This window comes from Lynx rufus, unplaced genomic scaffold (genome assembly GCF_022079265.1).
Source record: "Lynx rufus isolate CCGP_SWC_20201006 ecotype Redwood Valley unplaced genomic scaffold, mLynRuf1.p SCAF_8, whole genome shotgun sequence".
NCBI lineage: Eukaryota > Metazoa > Chordata > Mammalia > Carnivora > Felidae > Lynx > Lynx rufus.
In genome coordinates this window covers 29,527,828-29,545,770 of record NW_025814896.1, presented here as the reverse complement: position 1 = coordinate 29,545,770, position 17,943 = coordinate 29,527,828, and the positions used below count along the sequence as shown (strand labels likewise).

General features: G+C 57.0%; 1 protein-coding gene across 2 annotated transcripts in view; it reads right to left on the bottom strand.

Moving 5' to 3' along the window:
* EBF4 (EBF family member 4) overlaps nucleotides 1–17,943 on the bottom strand; it is a 58,711-nt gene extending 40,768 nt beyond the window's left edge. The window contains exons 1-7 of one of the 2 annotated variants that reach the window (XM_047068906.1): nucleotides 17,623–17,943; nucleotides 16,992–17,113; nucleotides 6,785–6,941; nucleotides 6,501–6,564; nucleotides 6,288–6,343; nucleotides 4,603–4,676; nucleotides 3,439–3,507 (exon numbers count right to left, since the gene is read on the bottom strand). In XM_047068906.1, the coding sequence (XP_046924862.1) occupies nucleotides 3,439–3,507; nucleotides 4,603–4,676; nucleotides 6,288–6,343; nucleotides 6,501–6,564; nucleotides 6,785–6,941; nucleotides 16,992–17,113; nucleotides 17,623–17,943 (863 nt within the window). Of the gene's footprint in view, nucleotides 1–3,438; nucleotides 3,508–4,602; nucleotides 4,677–6,287; nucleotides 6,344–6,500; nucleotides 6,565–6,784; nucleotides 6,942–16,991; nucleotides 17,129–17,622 lie in introns of those variants that run through there. The other variant, XM_047068907.1, reaches the window with a different exon arrangement.

Below are 17,943 nucleotides of genomic sequence, written 5' to 3'. Positions count from 1 at the left end.
TCCTACTGGGTTCTCTCTTCAGCATATGAAGACGCTGTATTTTTTTCTTGACCTTTTCATTTCTCTGATTTCTTTATTTTAATTTTTAAGAAATGTTTATTTTGGGGCACATGGCTGGCTCCGTTGATTGCGCATCCGGCTTCGGCTCAGGTCTTGATCTCACAGGCGAGTTCGAGCCCCGCAACAGGCGAGTTCGAGCCCCGCAACAGGCGAGTTCGAGCCCCGCAACAGGCTCTGTGCTGACAGCTCAGAGACCGGAGCCTGCTTTGGATTCTGTGTCTCCCTCTCTCTCTGCCCGTCTCCTGCTCTCTCTCTCTCTCTCTCAAAAATAAACGTTAAAAAAAAGTATTTTATTTACTTACTTTGAGAGAGAGAGAGAGAGAGAGAAAGAGTGCAGGTATGCATATGTGAGAGCAGGGGAGGGGCAGAGACAGAGGAAGAGAGAGAATCCCAAGCAGTGAGATTCTGAGCAGGGAAGCCTGCCCCAGGCTTGATCCCACCAAACGCCAGATCATGACCTGAAATCAGCCAACAGTTGGTCACTTAGCCGACTGGGCCACCTAGGCGCCCTTCTGATCCCTTTAGAGCAAAACCAGAGTTCCTTTGTTCACTGCCTCTAGTCTCTCTTCTCCCGTTCTCAGACACCCTCCTAACAGACTTCTGCCCCTCCACTCTATTGGAATAGCTCTTGTTCAGGTCACCGATATCCCCCTCATTGCTAAATGTAATAGTCAATTCTTAGTCTCCATGAGATCATGACCTAAGTGGAAATCAAGAGCTAGCTGCTGACTGAGCCACACAGGTGTCCCTGGAATGTTTTCTTATCCAGACTTCTAGGACATTCCACTCCTCCGACTTTCCTTGTACTGCCTTGGCTGCTGTTTTTCATTCTCCTTTGCTGGCTCTGCATCTCCATGACCTCTAAACACTGGATAGCCCAGATTCAGTTCTTGGACCTCTTCTATTTTCATTCAGCATTGATTCTCTTAACAACTTCATTCATTCATTCATTCATTCAGATTTCTATCTGCAGCCTGGACCTTTCCCTTGAGATCCATCATCATGTTTTCAGCTGCTTATCAACCCCCCTGGACATTTAACAAACATCTTAACACCAAACTCCTGACCTCTCTCCTCCCAAACCCACTCGTCCTGAAATCTCTCCTCAGGAAATAGGAACTCTGTCCTTCCGGGCTGATCAGCTCAGAAATCTTGGATATGTCTTTAACTCCCCTCTCTCTGTGTCACTTTGTCTCTCTTCCCGTAACAGATCCTGTCAGCTCTGCCTATGAAATTTATCCAACCACTTCCTGCCTAACACCCTGTCTATAACAGCCTCCGCTTACTCTCACCTGGATAACTGTACTGGCTTCATAACTCAACTCCCTGCCTCCCCTGTTGCCTCCTACAGGTCATCTGCAACACACGAGTCAGAGCGATCTTGCTAAAATATAAATCAGGTCATCTCATTCCCCTCCCAAACCTCTCCTGCCTGCCCCCTATCCCCCGCCCATGGCTTCCATGCCATTCAGAATAAAAGCCAAAGTCCTTATAATGATCTATATGCAACCTACAAGGCCCTGTCTGCATGGTCTTGCCCGCCTCCTCCCCCACCCGCTGGTTCTCTGACACCACCTCCTCCCATGGTCCCTCTTCCTCCGGTCACCTGCGCTTTCTTGCTCCTCCTTAAATGCATCAGGTACGCTCCTGCCAAGAATATTCTTCCCCTGGATTCAAACACGGCTCACTCCCTTACTTCCTTCAGGCCTTGGCTCAAATGTCATCTTTTCAGCGAGGCTTTCCTTAAATACTCTAAAACTGCAATACCCCCTTCCTGGGCACTCTCTGATCTTTCGTGACGTTTGCTTTTTCTCCTTAGCCATTACCACCATCTAAGATAATATCCATTTCACTCATACAGTTCGTGTCCACCTCCCCTGCTAGATCATAAGCCCATAAACACAAGCATTTTTGTCTGTTTCAGTCGCTGCTTAATCCACAGAATATGGAAGAGACCCTGGCACAGAGTGAATATTAAAAAATGTATATTTGTTGAATGAATAAACAACATATTTAATTGGCCAGAGGGTGGGCAACAGGCGTTCTCAAATCTGCTGGTACGAATACCAACTGTGTAATATCCACAGAAGGCAAATTGACAATAACTATTAAAATTACAAACGCAGGGGCGCCTGGGGGGTTCAGTCAGTTAAGCGTCTGACTTCAGCTCAGGTCATGATCTCATGGTTCATGAGTTCGAGCTCCGCATCGGGCTCTGTGCTGACAGCTCAGAGCCTGGGGCCTGCTTCAGATTCAGTGTCTCCTTCTCTCTCTGCCCCTCTTCTGCTCATGCTCTCTCTCTCAAAAATAAATAAACATTAAAAAAATTACAAATGCATATCTCCCCTGACCCAGAAGTGCTGCTTTTAAAGTATCCTTCATATAAATGCATGTATGTGCAAAGTGACACATGGAGAAAGTAAGCCACTGCAGAATATTTTATCCCCGAAAAGGAACGAAAACAGCCAAATTGTCCAGCAATGGCAGACTATAAGAAATTATAGCTTTTCCATCCCATGGAATAGTTTGCAGTAGCAAAAAAGAAGAAAGAGACTTCTTGTGTCCTGATGGAACCTCCCGAATACACACGTTTTTTAGAGAAGAGAAAAGGAGCTGAAAAGTACAGTCGGTATGCCATTATTTTTATAAACATAAAAGGAAAGGTACAAAAAGAATATGTATCTGCATTTTCTCATCTATGTGCAGACTATCTCAAGAAAGATGCCCAAGAAACTGCTAACAACGGTTGCTTGTTTGGAGAGCAATGGATGGGTGAGACGCAGAGGTGGGAACCTTCCCCCCCCCCCATAAACTCTTTTAAACCCGAATTTTTGCTCCTGTGAATGGTTATCTATTGAGAGGAGAATAAGGAGAATAATTCAAAAAGAAACGAAATAATTTTTAAAACATCGTGGTGGCAGCATGCATCTTTACACGCATCACCTTGACAATCCTGTGACTGAAACCCACCAAGTATGTCCCCACTTTTCAAACGAAGGAAACGGGAGTTTAGAGACGTCAAGTCAAGCAGTGCAGGGGTAGAATGGGATGGGGGACTGGAACCCTGCTTACCCTGCCTTTCTCTTGCCAGCCCCTCAGTCCTCCCAGCCCATGTTCTGGGCTCTGGTTCTCTTCCTCCGGCCCCCACCCCCCCCCCACCCCGGCTCCCCAGAGTGGTGCCCTTCCACAGGGACCACACTCCTAGGCCCAACCCCAGAAATCTACCACCGGGAGCTTCGCTCAGAGGCCAGGGGTAGCAGCTCCCTGGAGTCTGACAGTTCGTCTCTGCTTAGAGCCACCAACAGGAGGGTGGGTGTGCCACCATGCCCCGCGGCTGAACCCAGCCCGCCCTGGCCCCCCAGGGCCTCCAGCCTGTACCTGTCAATAATGACCGGGTCAGAGGGTGTCTCGTTCCGGTTGCCACAGCTCTTCCGGTCACAGCACCGGCTGGGGGAAGATGAGGAGAGAGGGAAGGAGGAAAGGGAGGGAAGGAGAAGGGGTGTGTGTGTGTGTGTGTGTGTGTGTGTGTGTGTGTGTGTGTGCACGCGCGCACGAGTTCGCACACATGCTTCAGGATGAGGATACTGATGTCCTGTCTCTGACTATGGAATCCCTGGTCAGGGGACTCATTCCCAGGAGCCTGGGGGAGAAGGAAGGGTCTTCGTGGGGACCTGGAGAGTCCAGTCCTGAGTGCAAGGTTGGCTGGGGAACCCTTGTTCCAATGGCATGCTGCTCCTGGCGGATGCAGGTAAAGCAGGCTGCCGGCCACCTACAGGGTCTCTCTCTCTCTCTCCAGACACTTTTTATACACGTAGAAAAGAGCTCAAATTGGAAGCATGCAGCTCATAAATTTTCAAAAAGTGAACCCACCCATGCAACCAGCACCCAGACCAAATGTGACGATGTGATCAGAGCCCCAGAAACCCCCTCATGCCTCTTCCTTGTCACTACTCTTCCCAAAGGTAGCCAGTGTCCCAACCAGATTTTTGAATACTATTCTCTTCTCCATGCATGAAGAACTGCCTCTCAGGACCCTGTATGACTGGCATCTCCAGAGGAGACCTTGCCTAGAAATGCCAAGCTCTGGGGTAACGAGGGAAGGGGAGCCAAGAGCTGTGCCCCCCCCCCCGCCACCGCCCTGCCCCCCCTCCCCACCCCGCTGAGGGAGCACCCTGAGGTTCACCTAGGAAGCAGCAAAGTTTCCTCTCTCTAGCTCCTGAGCTAATCCGGGAGGCCCAACCCTGCTCCCCCCTCCCCCCAGCAAGCCTCCCCTGAGCTTTATTAGTTAAGCTTTCCAGTGGTGGCAGGAGGCCTCTCTTACAAAAACACTTGGCGAAGCCACATAAACAGGCCAGGCTAATGGGGCCTCAAGGACCCTCTCTTCAGCCAGCACTGTGCTCAAGGGCCTCCCTCCTCCCTCACCGCCTTCCCCCACCCGGCTTCCCTAGGGAGCTGCGAGGAGGAGGAGGGGGGTGACAGTGGTCAGGGGCAGGGCCTGGTGGGGACCGAGGGGCAAGGTGCAAGTGACCCAAACCTTCTCACCTGCACATGATCTCATGAGTGAGCAGCACTCGGCACATTTCGGGGTTCTTGTCCTGCCCCTCATAGATGATGGCCTGGGGGGAGAGGGGGAGCGCACAGGCTCGAGGGGAAGGAGGCTCCTCTCAAGTCCAAGTGGAGGGAAGAGATGAGCCCTGCCCCCAGGGAAGATCATGCCCTCCAACTTGCTCTGGGCCTCTGGGGCGCCCAAGAAGGCAAAGCAGGAGCTGGGATCTGGGCCAAATCAGGACCACCACAGTGGGGGGTGGGATGGGCTAGAGTGTCACGAGGTCGGTCTACAGATTCTGGTTGTCCGCAGGCCGCACTTTCCAGAGCCAGCTCTGTTTGAGGCCGGGGATATCCCCAGACCACAAGGACCAAGGTCAAATTATTGGTGGGGTAGACACACTCTTTCCTCCACTGTTTCCATGCCCCTAGTGGACCTCTGCCTCCTGCTCAGAGGCACTGTCCTTCTGGGCTCTCCGTATCGTGTCCTTAGCCCAGGCCCCCATGTCCCCCTTGCACTGTTCTATCAGCCTCCCCATGGGTCCCTTAGCATCTGCTCTGCCCCGAAGCAGGGAGTGCGAGCTTCATAAACCGCAGCTCTGGTTTCCCACTTTCTAACCCTCTGTGCCTCCCGGCCAGCCCTCACTTGTGGGGTCCCTGTCTCTCTGGACCTCCTCCAACCCCTTCCACATTTGTCCCTTGCACGGTCCCATTTGCCACACTGCCTGGTCTGCCTCCCACACCGCGGTGACCGCAGGCTTTCTAGAAATAAACCACTTCTTCCTCTGCCCGGGGATTGGGTGGAGGCTACTTGAAGACTGTGGGAAAGCCTGTCTCCACCTTGCATTCCAGGCCACTGACTGGCCCATTTGTGACACAACCCTGCTCCTTACCAGCACTCACAACTTCTCTGAAGAAGCCCTGAGTCTTGGGGCCCTGCCTTTGGCAGGATCCACGGGGATTTACTCAGATTTCAATTTCCCCAAGCTCCTTATGCTGGCCTCTGAGCCTCCTGTGACCTTCCACAGCAGCAAGGCACTAAGGATCTGCAGTAGAAGCTCTGGGGTCCCACCTGGTCCCCTTTCCTGGACCAGTGCTCCCATCCCCCAGCTGTGGTTAGTGTAGGCTGCTAAGGGCTTTCTCTTGAGAGTTGCCCTCAGCACATAGGAGCTGCCTAGCCTGGAAATGTCTCAAAAGTTACACTCTTCCCTTGGGAGTGGTCCGCAGCCAACGACTGACTGATACAGGGTACAGAATCCTGGCCTCCTTGCCTCAAGGGGGCGCAACTCGGGTGCCATTCCGTCTCTAGAGCTCCCTGCGGATCGGGCTGAGGCTAGACTCCAGCTGGGACCACGTCCTTGCTGAGCCCCGCTCAGCCTACTCTGTCCTGCTTCCTTCTCTCCCCTTCTCCTGAGTGCTTCTCCACTGCTCCCCAATAAAGCCCATGCACCTGAATGCCCCTCTAGGCTGGGCTTCTAGGGGAGGCAACCTAAGAGCCTTTGTACAAATATTACCTTCTTCCAGATTGCAGGGCAAGGCCATGCACACCGTCCTGCCGTGTGGGGGCTGGACCAGTGGGGAGGAGCAGCATGGGGGAGGCGGGGGCAGGGATGAGGATTCACACTCAAATGGGGTCCGAGAGGAGGGCGGGATGGGCCTGAGCATCCCCTGGGCTGGCTCACCTGCTTGGACATGGAGTCAATGAGGCGCACATAGAGGTCCTGCTCCGTCCGAAGTCCTAAGGGTGGGGAGGTGGAGAGGGCTTGCTGGGGCCTCCGATGACGCCACACCCTCCCCGCCTGGAGCCAGGCCCTCCTCCGCTGGAGCCGGAGGAATGGGGCCTTCTACGTCACACTAGGTTCGGGGATCCTAGACCTCCTCTGGGCGTCACTCACCATTGTTATACACCAATCGGAGGCGGTAATGGATCCCGTTGTTTGTCTTTTCAGCCCCAGGTTCCTGCAGGGACAAGATGGGGAGGATGCTTAGTGTTCACGTGGATCCTCCAGCCTCCCCTCAACCCCCCCCCACCTCATCCCACTCCCTCTCCCTCCCTTCCATCCATTCCACCCCCCTCTCTGCCCGCCCCTTCACGGGCTATCCATTCAACTGCCCAGTGGGAGGGGGTTCCGGGAAGCCCTCCCTCCCCACCCCATGCTCTGGCCCACGAGCCTCTCACACGGTCCTTTTCCACGAAATCGATGAAGGCTGTGCGCTCCACCTCCACGGGCTGCCCCTGCCGGTCATACATGGCCAGCACGAAGTGGAAGAAGTTGGATTTCCTGAGGTTGGAGGGGGGCTGCTTCTCAAAATGTGCGCGTGCCAGGCCCACGCCACTGCGAGGAGGAAAGGAGCTGGAAAACCACCGGAAGTGCCCTCCGGAGAGAAAGACCCCATCGCCTCCGACCAGGAAGGTGAGCTGGTCAGGACATGGGTCTGACATGGCAAGAGTCTGGGCAAGAAATTAGATTGGATGGGCCCATTCCATCCTTGCCTTTGCCAGAGATCTCAGTTCTAGACAGGGCTCCCCAGACGGCGGTCACCCTAGCCTGCTCTGCTGGCGACAAGTGTCACAGCAGGCAGCAGTGGAGGCAGGTTTTCCCCTGGGCCCCACATTTTGAAAGGCTCATCTCTAAAACCACATATATGAGCGGCCAATCTAACTGACCAGAGGCACCTGTGACTGCCCTTTAGAGCATCAGGGGGCAGCTAGGAGGTTCTGGAACAAACAACCCACTGTACCCCAGCCCATGACATTAAACTGGTGCAGGACCACTAATCTGCCCAGCCCACAACCCGGGCTATGTCTGAAGGCAGGGGGTGTCCTCCGTAGGTGGCTGTGGCCACCTGCCTTCACACTTTGGGAAAGATACACGCTGGTTCCCTTGGGCAGAAGGACCTTCTGGTCTAGCCTTGCCCAGACTTTCTCCTGGCTCATCAGAAACGATTCCTAGAAGCAAGGCCTGGGTGAGAGCAGAGGGAAAACAAAGGCCCTATTCATCAAGTATTTCCTCAGCCTCAACGACGTACCAAGCACTGGACACATGGCACTGAGTGGGGCCAGAATTAAATGCCTGGAAGGAAGGGAAGACAGATACAGAGAGCTATAGCACAAGGCACAGTGGTGGGTACTCCCCAAAAGATGTTACTACGCAAAAAATCTATAGAGGCAAATCACTTCTGTCTGTGAGAGGTGAGGGAAAGCCTTCACAGAGATGGTGGCTGTTCCCCTGGTTCTTGAGGAGTGACTAGGAGCGCGACAGTTGCAGCAGGCCAAGGGGCAGAACAAACAGCATGAGAAATGGTTGTAGGTGTGAGGGTTGGTGTCACTGGACCAGATTTTAGATTTTTAGATTTTTTTTTAACGCTTATTTATTTTTGAGACAGAGCATGAATGGGGGAGGGTCAGAGAGAGAGAGGGAGACACAGAATCTGAAACAGGCTCCAGGCTCTGAGCTGTCAGCACAGGGCCCGACACGGGGCTCGAACTCACGGACTGCGAGATTGTGACCTGAGCCGAAGTTGGATGCTTAACCGACCGAGCCACCCAGGCTCCCCTAGATTTCTAGATTTTAGAAAGTGAAGTGAAGAAAAGTTGCATTGGTAGTGCCAGACTGCGGAGACACAAAAACCAGGCCATGGAGTTTAGACTTTCTCCTCCGGGCCACTCTTAAAAAGAGTGTTCCTTGGGTCTCTCGTAGCTTCAGATCCTCCTTCTACAAAAGGTGGCTGTGGCCACAGTCACCGGGAAATGAGGCTTCGTGGCGTGCACAAGTGTATGTGGGGGGCCCTGGGACACCCTCCAGGAATGGACCTTACTTGACTTGGCTCAGGCTGGAGTTCCTGCGTGTGGTAGCCAAGATGGTGCCCCACGATCCCCTCCTCCTGGCCTTCGCGCCCTTGTGTAGTCCCCTCCCAGACTGTATCGGGGTTGGTCTGTGTGGCCAATAGAACGCAGCACAAATGAGAGCATATGATTTCCAAGGTTAGGTCATAAAAGACACGGTGGCTTCTGCCTTGTTCTGTTGGATCAGCCATCCAGGGCAAAGCTGGCTGCCATCTTGTGAGGATACTCAAGCAGCCATGTGGAAGGTCTACATGGAGAAGACCCAAGGTCTTCTCCCAGCCCTCAGCTTGCCAGCAGCGTGAATGAGCCACACTGGAAGAAGATTTACCAGCCCCAGCAAAGCCTTCAGATGACTGCAGCCTCATAAGAAGCCCTGAGCTGCCCCCTGATTTCTGACTCTGAGAAACTGTGAGATAATGGATGTTGAGGGATGTAGTTTGATAAATACAAGGAAAGGCCACCAGAAGGTTCTGAAGCCAGGCAGGGCTTAGAAGATGAGGCCTGTGGGGAGGGTGCATTGGGGTGGGAAAGAGAAGCTGACCCAGGGATGCGGATAGGATGAGGGTGATGGTGCTGGGATATTCATGCAAAACCATAGTATCTGGGATATCCTGGCTTGAGAGCCTTGTTATGTTTTTACTCATATATATTCAGGATTTTTTTAAATGTTTATTTATTTTGAGAGAGAGCGAGGGCACTGTGCACACAAGCACACGCAAGGTGGGGAGGGGTGGGGCAGAGACGGAGGGAGAGAAAGAATCCCAAGCAGGCTCTGTGCTGTCAGTGCAAAGCCTTATGTGGGGCTCGAGCCCAGATCCCACGAACCATGAGACCATGACCTGAACCGAAATCAAGAGTCGGACGCTTAACCCACTGAGGCACCGAGGTGCCTCTCCTTCTACATATTATAGTAAATACAATGAAAGGACCAGTGTTCCACCTCCTCAAGCCTACTTGAGAACTTCACCGTTCCATGTGAAATGCTGATTTCAGAGGCAGAAATGATGGTCTTCTTTCTCTCTGATCAAGGAGTTGGAGGAGGGCCACCCACACCTTCTCTTCCTCACCAACCACTCGTCCCTTTCTGCAGGGATGTTCCCCCTCCAGCTTCCCATTTCCTCAGCCTTCTCCTCCCCTCCCTTTCAGGCTGCCGGTCCTTTCAAGTCCTGGCCTTGACCCTCCTACTTCCCATTTGCCAGAAGCAGGGATGCCCGAAGAGCTTTGATCACAGCAGGTCCTTGATTACTGTTGATGCATATGCTAATGAGGCAGCAACCCTGACCCCAGGACCAGTTTAGGGGTGGTGGGAGGAGGTGCTCCCAGGGTCAGGTTCCAGGACCACCTGAGGGGAGAAAAGGCAGAAGGGTGGGCTTGTGGAGCCCTCCCCATCACTGTGCCCTTTATTCCGTCAGCTAGCCTAGGGAAGGTGTCTAGAAGGCTCTCAGGCAGCAGGGATGGAAGGTCCAAGGAGAGGGGCCTTAACAGACAAGGGGTGGATGCCGAGCAATAACGCAATCCCCTAGACCACTCAGTGTACCCTTTCTTCACAGACACCCCTGCACTTCCAGGCCAAGAGTAAATCAATGATGTTGGCATGCGTCTCTCTCATCCATCCCTCTTGGCAAATGTCAGTCAGTCCCGGGTCCTGGCTGCCTGCCAGCTCCTGCCAGGCTTCTAAGGACCAGACCTAGGAAGTCTGGCCCAAGTCCCAAGCCAAACTCCCTTCATGGGGCTGCCCTCCATCCAAGAGGAGATTCCTGGGGACAGAGGTCAGGAAACCCAGGGAGAGAGAAGAGAGCAGGTCCTTCTGCCCCCTGCCTGGGGCCTGCGTACCAGCACCCAGTGCTGCCAGCTGGGGGACATGGAGCAGCTGCACTGCTTCACGCACCTGTGCCCTACCCCAAAGTGGGGTCAGGTTCAGTTCCATTCCTGGGGCAGCCCAGCATCATCGTCCCTTCCCCACCTTGCTTAGCGGGTCTGAGGCACCCGCCTCTTCCCCGGCTCACAGACATCCAGGCAACACAGTGGGACAGGTGGCTAGTTTACAGCTCCCGACAGGATTACTATCAGGTGAACAAGGACAGAACAATATGAGGAACAGCTCCAGCCCCCTGCAGACCCGGAGAGGACCGCAGAGTGGGTGAGACCCCTGCTGGGCACACCCAGGGCTCGCTCCTGGTCTGTGAGTGTCTGCAGTTCACCCTGCTCATACTCTGGCTGGACATGTGAGAGGGTCAAGGTGAAATAGAATAAGTTTTACTTTAAAGGCATTCCAGTATTTCCTATGAGCAAGAGACAGAGAATGACATAAGGGTCAGCACATGAGCAAGAACGTGAGGTAGGTCTGGACTATCCTTCCTTCTCCTTCCTGGCTCCCCCCCCCACCACACCCTGCACCCCCAACATGCAGGAGGTGACCAATCAGCATCCCAAAGTGGGAGTGCAAGCCCCAAAGGGAGAGGGGTGGGAGGGGTAAGGAGAGACTTTTGCTCTTGTAATGAGGAAACAAACCAAGATGAAAGAACACAAAGGAAGAAAAGAGAGATTGGCTCAAACTCAGAAAACAGACATGGGGGGGCAGGGGTGCAGAGAGGTCTGAGAGCCCCTGCTGGGTGCAGGTGGGCTACCGGTGGGAGGTGGGGCCACTGTCCGCTCTCTTACTGGCTTAGAGACAGACGGATGTGGATGAAGGCCAATGTCTCTGATTCTGCGGTCTCCAAGATGGGGTTGCCCAAGACCGCCACCGGGATGCGGGGAGAAACTACAGGCATGTCTCTGGCTATGAATCCTTTATCTACAAGAAAGAAGGGCAGCAGGAGTAGAGTCCCTGAAGTCTGGAGAGGCAAGGCTTCAAAGGCAAACAGTGATTCCAGGAAACACTTGGCCAGGCTGGGGAATGAGACAGGGAAAGGCACTCCCTAAAGGGTGCCTTATCAACAAGTTACTGCCCTGGGCAACCGCAGCTCAGGCGGCTGGGAGCTCTGGAAACAGTCTAGAACAGGTGCTGCAGAGTTATCTGCCGGAGGGCTGGAGGAAGGAGCTGGGGTAGTCATCCACCAACTTCAGCCATTGGCTGAGGGCTCCCGGGGCAGCGTTTCTAAGGTACTTTGCGGCCTGGCGCGCAAGCGGGCAGAGCGGGCCCTGGCAGCCCGCGGAGGTTCCGGGAGGCAGATGCCAGCAGGGGAAGCAGACCCTTTACCAAGGGTCCAGAGGGGATTTGGGTGGGGTACCAACTACCAGCCATCGGGAGGCCCTCGGTGTGTTGGAAGCCAGTAAAATTACAGCCCAAGGGACTGAGTGCAACTTGGCGGATAAGCCTAAAAACTGACTCACCTGGTGCATGTGTTGCCAGAGCCTAGAATTCAGAGACATTTCGTTCACTTAGCATCGTTAGTGCACAGAGCACGCCGCATGGGCGCCTTTTTCAGATAAACGCAGCTGAGTGACGAAAACAGCCACGTCGATCACTTTTGTGAGGCTCCAGAAAGAATTCCCCATCTCCTGGCTTGCTTCAAAAGACTGTTCTCGACAAAATGTTCAGAACAGTTTCCTGTCGACTCTGGAGTGGGCTGAGGTGGCGGGGCATTTGCTCTTGTACTCAAGACCCCGGATGTGGGGGGACAAAGGGCTCGTTTTCAAAATCCCGCCAGGGCCCACTTTGCCCCCTTGCCAGCTTCTGTTCTGGAAACAGCCCAGAAGTTAAAGGCGGCTGGGACAGAAGAGCTCTGGTTGGTGCGGCTCCTTTAGGGTCTGAGGACACCTGCTTTGTAGCAGGCAGGGATGCGTGTGGGCTTCCTGAGCACTGTGCAGGAAATCCAGGTTCAAGCTGACCCCGAGGACAACCCGACCCTCACAGCCGGGGCCATTCAGGTGGCCTGTGCTTTAAAGCACGTGGGGGATGCGTGCGGGGACACGCTGGGGGCTGCAGAGTTGTCCGGCTGCCGTTGCTGGGGCCACAGCGGCCCCCTGGAGATGCTCCTTGGCCAGGCTGAGCGGGGTGCACCCTTCTCCAGGCAGCTGCTGGACCCCGCGACAGCTTTCCAGGGCAGAGAGCATCTCACAGTCTCAGCTGTCTCCTCGGGAGGTCACCTGGGGCTCCTTACGTCCTTGACTACACGCTTATAATAAACACGAGCAATCTAAAACAAGCCTCCCAAACCCTCAGAGGACGAGGGGCCGAGGCTGGAGTTTGGCGTCCCCCCAGAGACACCTCCTCCCGCCTCCCCCCGACTCGTGCCCGCCTGGACAGGCCGAAGTTCTGAGCAATGTCTTGGCTTGGGCCTGATCCACCTTGGAATCTGGGGAGCTGGGGAAATGGGGACAAGCCCCGAAGGCATCTGTAATGGCGGGGGGGGGGGGGCTTTTAACCTGCCCTCCCCCAGGAGGTGTGGAACAAAAAGCACGTCTCCTGTATCTCATCCTTTTGCCTCCCCTTTCCCTAAAGTCTCTGCTAATCGCAGTTCTTCTTTTCCCCATCCTGGCACCGCCGCATGGGTCTCTCCTTTCTCTGCGTCCTCTCTTCCTCCAAGCGTCCCGCTGGCCCTGCTCCCTGCAAGCCCCCACCTCCCCGGGGCCCCTTGGGACTGCTGATAACCATCACGCTGGGGCCGGCACAGGATCTGTTGGCTGCGCCCTGCCCGGCCCACCATGCCCAGAGCCCAGATGTGCCACCAAACAGGAAGATAAAAGCGGCAGCTCACGGGGGCGCACACACCTGGACGGTGTGGGCACGGGGAGGACCCCGAGGCTCTGGACCGTGTCCAGAGGGGTCTGCGGGAGCGGAGGCTTTGGGGCTGCTTCGTATCCCCTGTTCGCACTGCCCCATTCCACTGCTTCATATCCCCATTCCCGCTGCGGCATCGGCTGGGCTCACCTGCCATGGGAAGATGTCTCAACCACCGGGGGGACCCCAGTGAGGGGGTGGGAGGGAAGGGGTCTCACTGGCCAGCTCTCCCACCCTTCCTCTTGCCCACCCTTCCAGCTGTAGGGCTGCCCACCCTGCTTCTCCTGCCCACTCCCTCGCCACCCACCCACAGGCCTGCCTGCCAGGTCCCAGGCTGAGGAGCGGCTATTAATTATTAAAGCAAACAAAAGCATTTCCTAGCAGGGAGGCCAGCCTGCAGCTGCTTACAGGAAAGGCAGCCCCAGCTGGCTTCCCTCTCAGGGCCTGCCTGTGTGCTGGGACCAGCTCAAGGTGGAGGGCGGGTTTGGGTCTCGCAGGGGTCTCCCTGGGCTGCCGCCGGGGCCGCGCACCTCAGCAAGAGGACGTGGTCTGCAGGGTTATCCGGGGCACACGGGCTGGGGCTGGGACCTGCGGCTTGGAGATGAAGTCAGAGCGCTGGCCAGGGATCCTTGCGCAGAGCTCCCCACTGAGAAGTTCTGCCAGCCCTCTGCACCCGACTTCCCTTCCCTCCCCTGTTGCCTCTCCAGGGCAAGGGCACGGAGCCCCTCTTTTCTCCCTACCCCTCTTCTGCTCAGGACTTCCTTCCTCTTGGCAGAGAGCCTCCCTTACCCATCTGGGCAGGTTCTGGGCCTTCTCCACCCCTCCCTTCTGTACAATTTGGCCGTCCCAGTACCCGGTTCCTGGAGTCAGGTGGATCTTGGAGTCCACAGACGTGGAGAGGGGAGCCCAGCAGAAAGGGATTTGGGAACTTTCTAACATCCACTCCTGTGTCCTTCAGCAGATCCTCGTTGGCCCCCCTGCTGACTGCTCTAGCCTGTCCTGGTGCTGAGGACACCAGGATGAACAAGCCACTATCCTGGCCCTAAAGGAAGGCACAGGCTGGAGGGGCACAGGCTGACTGATACTGTGGCCAGTATCCTTAGGCAGCACTAAGAACTGAGGTCTGGGTGGGAGGGCGCAAATGGAGGAGGTGCTGGGGTGAGGGGTGGTCCCCGAGACCATAGACTTTATTCAGTGGGTTTTGTGCATGCTGGGGCCAGGGGAACTGTTTCAAGAGGCGTTGTTAGATGCCATGTATCAGGTCAAGGGCTCCAAGGGAGTTTGGGGCCAGACAGAGATGAGCCTTGAGTGCTGAATACCTGGGAGGAAGTAGGGGTGACTGAAGGTTTTAACTGGAGAGGAACAGAGTGGAGAAAAGTTCTTTGGAAATATTGCTCTGGTCCCCCCAGGGCATGGTAGATGATTTGGGGGGGGCGGTGAGAGACTGGGCCTGGAGCAGTGGGCTAGGAGGCTGAGGTGGGGGGGGGGGAGGGAGGTTAACCTTCAAACCTGGGAGGAAAGATGTGGAGGGCAAGGGAGTGCTACTGTTAAAAGTTGACCTCTGACTGTGAGGAAACGTCTAGAAGCCTTGACAATCAGGGGGCTGTGGGGCAAAGGCATCAAGGACACTGTCAGATCCCAAGCAGCCTTGGGGAAGAGTGCTCCTGGGCGAGTTTCCCAGAGGTGCAATGGGGCGGAGCTGGGCAGAGGTTGAAGAGGCAGGGGCAGAGAAAGGAAGGTTGGTTGTTGCTGTTTCAGGAGGGAAAGACCAGAGCAGAGGACTGACTGGGGACCAAGACACAAACTGGAGAGACGACGGGCCGCTGTTAGAAGAATGAGGAGAAAGGTTCAGCGTGCTCCCCTGTGGAAGGAGGGGGCCCAGAGTCCCCCAAATGGGGGCAGGGCCTCCCAGTCTGTGCCCCGAGGCCCAGAAGTCTCTGGACTTGCAGAGAAGGAGCCCAGGCCTGAAGAAATGCCCCCTCGCCAAACTGGGGAAGCCTACTGAGTCCCAGCAATGTGGCCCTGGGGACTCAGACTGGACACCTCAGTGCCACTCAAGAATGCCCGCGTGCAGATGACACCCCTGCTGGTCAGATCCCCTGGCAAAGGGCCTCATCCCTGCACTTCTGTAACTACACAGGCTACAAGTGCACTGCCTCCATGTGCATCTGCTTCCCCCTCATCAAATCTGCTGGCTCGAGACAGATGCAGAGGATCAGGTGGGAGAGAAATAAGGGACTTACACCCCCAAGGCCCCACTGGACCTCTTCACCCACTCTTACAAGGAGCTCTCACCGCAGCCGATGGTGGAGAAAAAGAGGGAGCCCCCATTAAGAAACTGACCCCCTCAAATTAAATAAAAAACCAGGACCAACAGAAAAACAGGCAGGATACAGAATTGTATACACAGCCCGGGGGGGGGGGGGCGGGGGGAATGTGAATGGGAAAAAAGATGGGAAGGAAATACACTAAAACGTTAACGGTCGTTGTATTAGAAAAGGTGGGTTTTGGTTTGCTACTTACCCATTTTTCTGAAATACAGTTATATCATGAGGAAAGCTATGTAAATTAATTCATCGGCAAGACCCTCTCCTCTTGAAGAGATGAGTTCCAGAGAGAGCCGCCCCCCCCCCACCACCCAGCACTCCCTCCGACAATCAGGAAAGGACAGGGGTGCAGAAACACAGGGTTCAGTTCACACATGAAACAAGGTGTGTGTCTGTAAGGGCTGAGGTTCGGGTTGGTGTCCCCTGAACAGGCTTGGGGATGTGAATGTTGGGGCAGGGTGCCAGACCTGCTCTGCCCAGGCACCCCCTCCCCCCCATCAGAATCCCCTCAGGCTGCTGGACAAGTAGCTGTTCAGACCCCTGGGAAGCCCAGCTCTCAAGTGCCCTGGGGGTGTGCAGAGGCAGCACCTCCCTAGTCCCAACCACTGAGAACTCCCGGCAGGAGAGCTAACATCCCCCTCCCAGCCCCAACACACACGCACCGCCCACAAGCAGGGGCACAACAAGTCCGCGGTCCAGGTGTTACGAGGAACAGGGCAACAAACCTTTTAAACTTCCTTCCCAAATCCAGGAGTCTATTCCCCACCCAGGCCCCCTGCCCATACTCCTGCAAAGGCGTCAGAGGAGATGGGCATGGGTGCTGGGTTCCCAGGGACCCTCTGCCTCCCCCAGGACCACCAGGAAACCACTTTGAGGAGAGGCGGGACCTGAGCGCCCTGCCCCAGCCCCAGCCCCAGCCCCAGCCCCAGCCCCAGCCCCAATCATTTAAGCCAAGTCGACTGCCCACCTCGCTTCTTCCCTACTCTTCAGCCCCCAGCCGCTTCTCTGGCTCTGGCACACCCCCCTCCTTCAACTCTGAGGGGCGTGGGAAAGCAGAAAGGGGGCTGGGTTTTGTGCCTTTCCTGGCAGAGAGCCGCGGAATTGGACACGGAGAGGCAGTGGGACTGCCCACGAAGGAGGGGTTGGCTGTTCCTTGACGGCCGGTGGCTGTGGGGCATGGCTCAGGGACAGCAGGCAGCGGGGATACCTTCTACTCTAGAGCCGTGGACCGCCCGGCCCCGGAGCGACAGTCAGAAACCAGAAATCAGAGCCGGGACCGCGGCAGAGGTGGCAGAAGCCCCGCCCCGGCCCGCCCCACAGCCTCAGGAGGAAGCAGAGGCACTCGGGGCAGGGTGGGCAGGAGAGCTTGCCGGCACTGTCCAGAGTTGGGGGCTCCCCCCCACCCCTCGCCCCAGCAGCTCAGCAGGCTGAGCGAAGGCGGCGCAGAGCACTCCAGCCCGAGCGCACTGGGTCGCGTCCGAGCGCTTACCTCTGCGCCGCGGTGCTGGCGTCCAGGATGCCCGCGCCCTGCATCCAGGAGCGCACCGAGCCCAGGCCGGCGGGCAGCAGCGGCTCCTCCTTCAGGTTCAGCCCGCCGCGGGGCAGAGTGTCCTGCGCGGGGAACATAAGGGCGCGCAGTCGGTGGGCGCCCCCGCCGCCGGGAATGCGGTCCCGCCGCGGCTGCGGGCGTCTCGGCTCGGCCCGACCCGACGGCACCGGGCGCCTCCGGGAGCTCAGCGCAGCGCCCAGTCCCCGCGTCTCAGTGCGCGCTCGCCTCTCGGGCGCTCCCTCGGAGAAAGCGGGTCCGCGAGCGCCGGCGCTGTCCCCTCCCCTCCCGGGGCGCGGGGCGGGGAGATGGAGGGATTCCCCCGCGGCCTGAGCGCCGGCGGGCGGACTGCGAGCGAGGCGGGGAGGGCGGGAGCGGAGCCGGCACCCGGTCCGCGCGGAGGCGCCCCAGAGGCGCGCTCTGGCGGCTGCCCAGGGCCGCGGTCGTCGGAGGGGGGGGGCGAGCGCCCCGGGAGCTGCCTCCGGCGAGGCGGGGGCGCGGGGCCGCCCGCCCTTTCCCCCTCACCGCCCCCACCTCCCGCCCGCCCGCGGCGCCGGCGCGGGGCGCTGATTACCATCCGGGAGGCGGAGGCTGCTGGCGCGGAGCTCGGCGGCGGCGGCGGCGGCGACAGCGGCGGCAGCGGCGGCAGGAGCAGCAGCAGCCGCGCGTCCCGGGGAAAGGCAGGGGCAGCGCCGGGCCAGCAGACGCCGCCGCCGCCGCCGCCGGCTCCCCGCGTGCCCCGGCGCCCCGGCCCTGCCGCAGCCCCGGGCGGCAGCACCTGGAGCAGCAGCAGCAGCAGCCCGGCCGACTCCCCCCGGGGCCCGGTTCCCGCGCCGCCCCGCCGCGGCCGCCGCCGGCCGCCGCTCCCCGGGGCCTGGCCGCGGGCCCGGGCCAT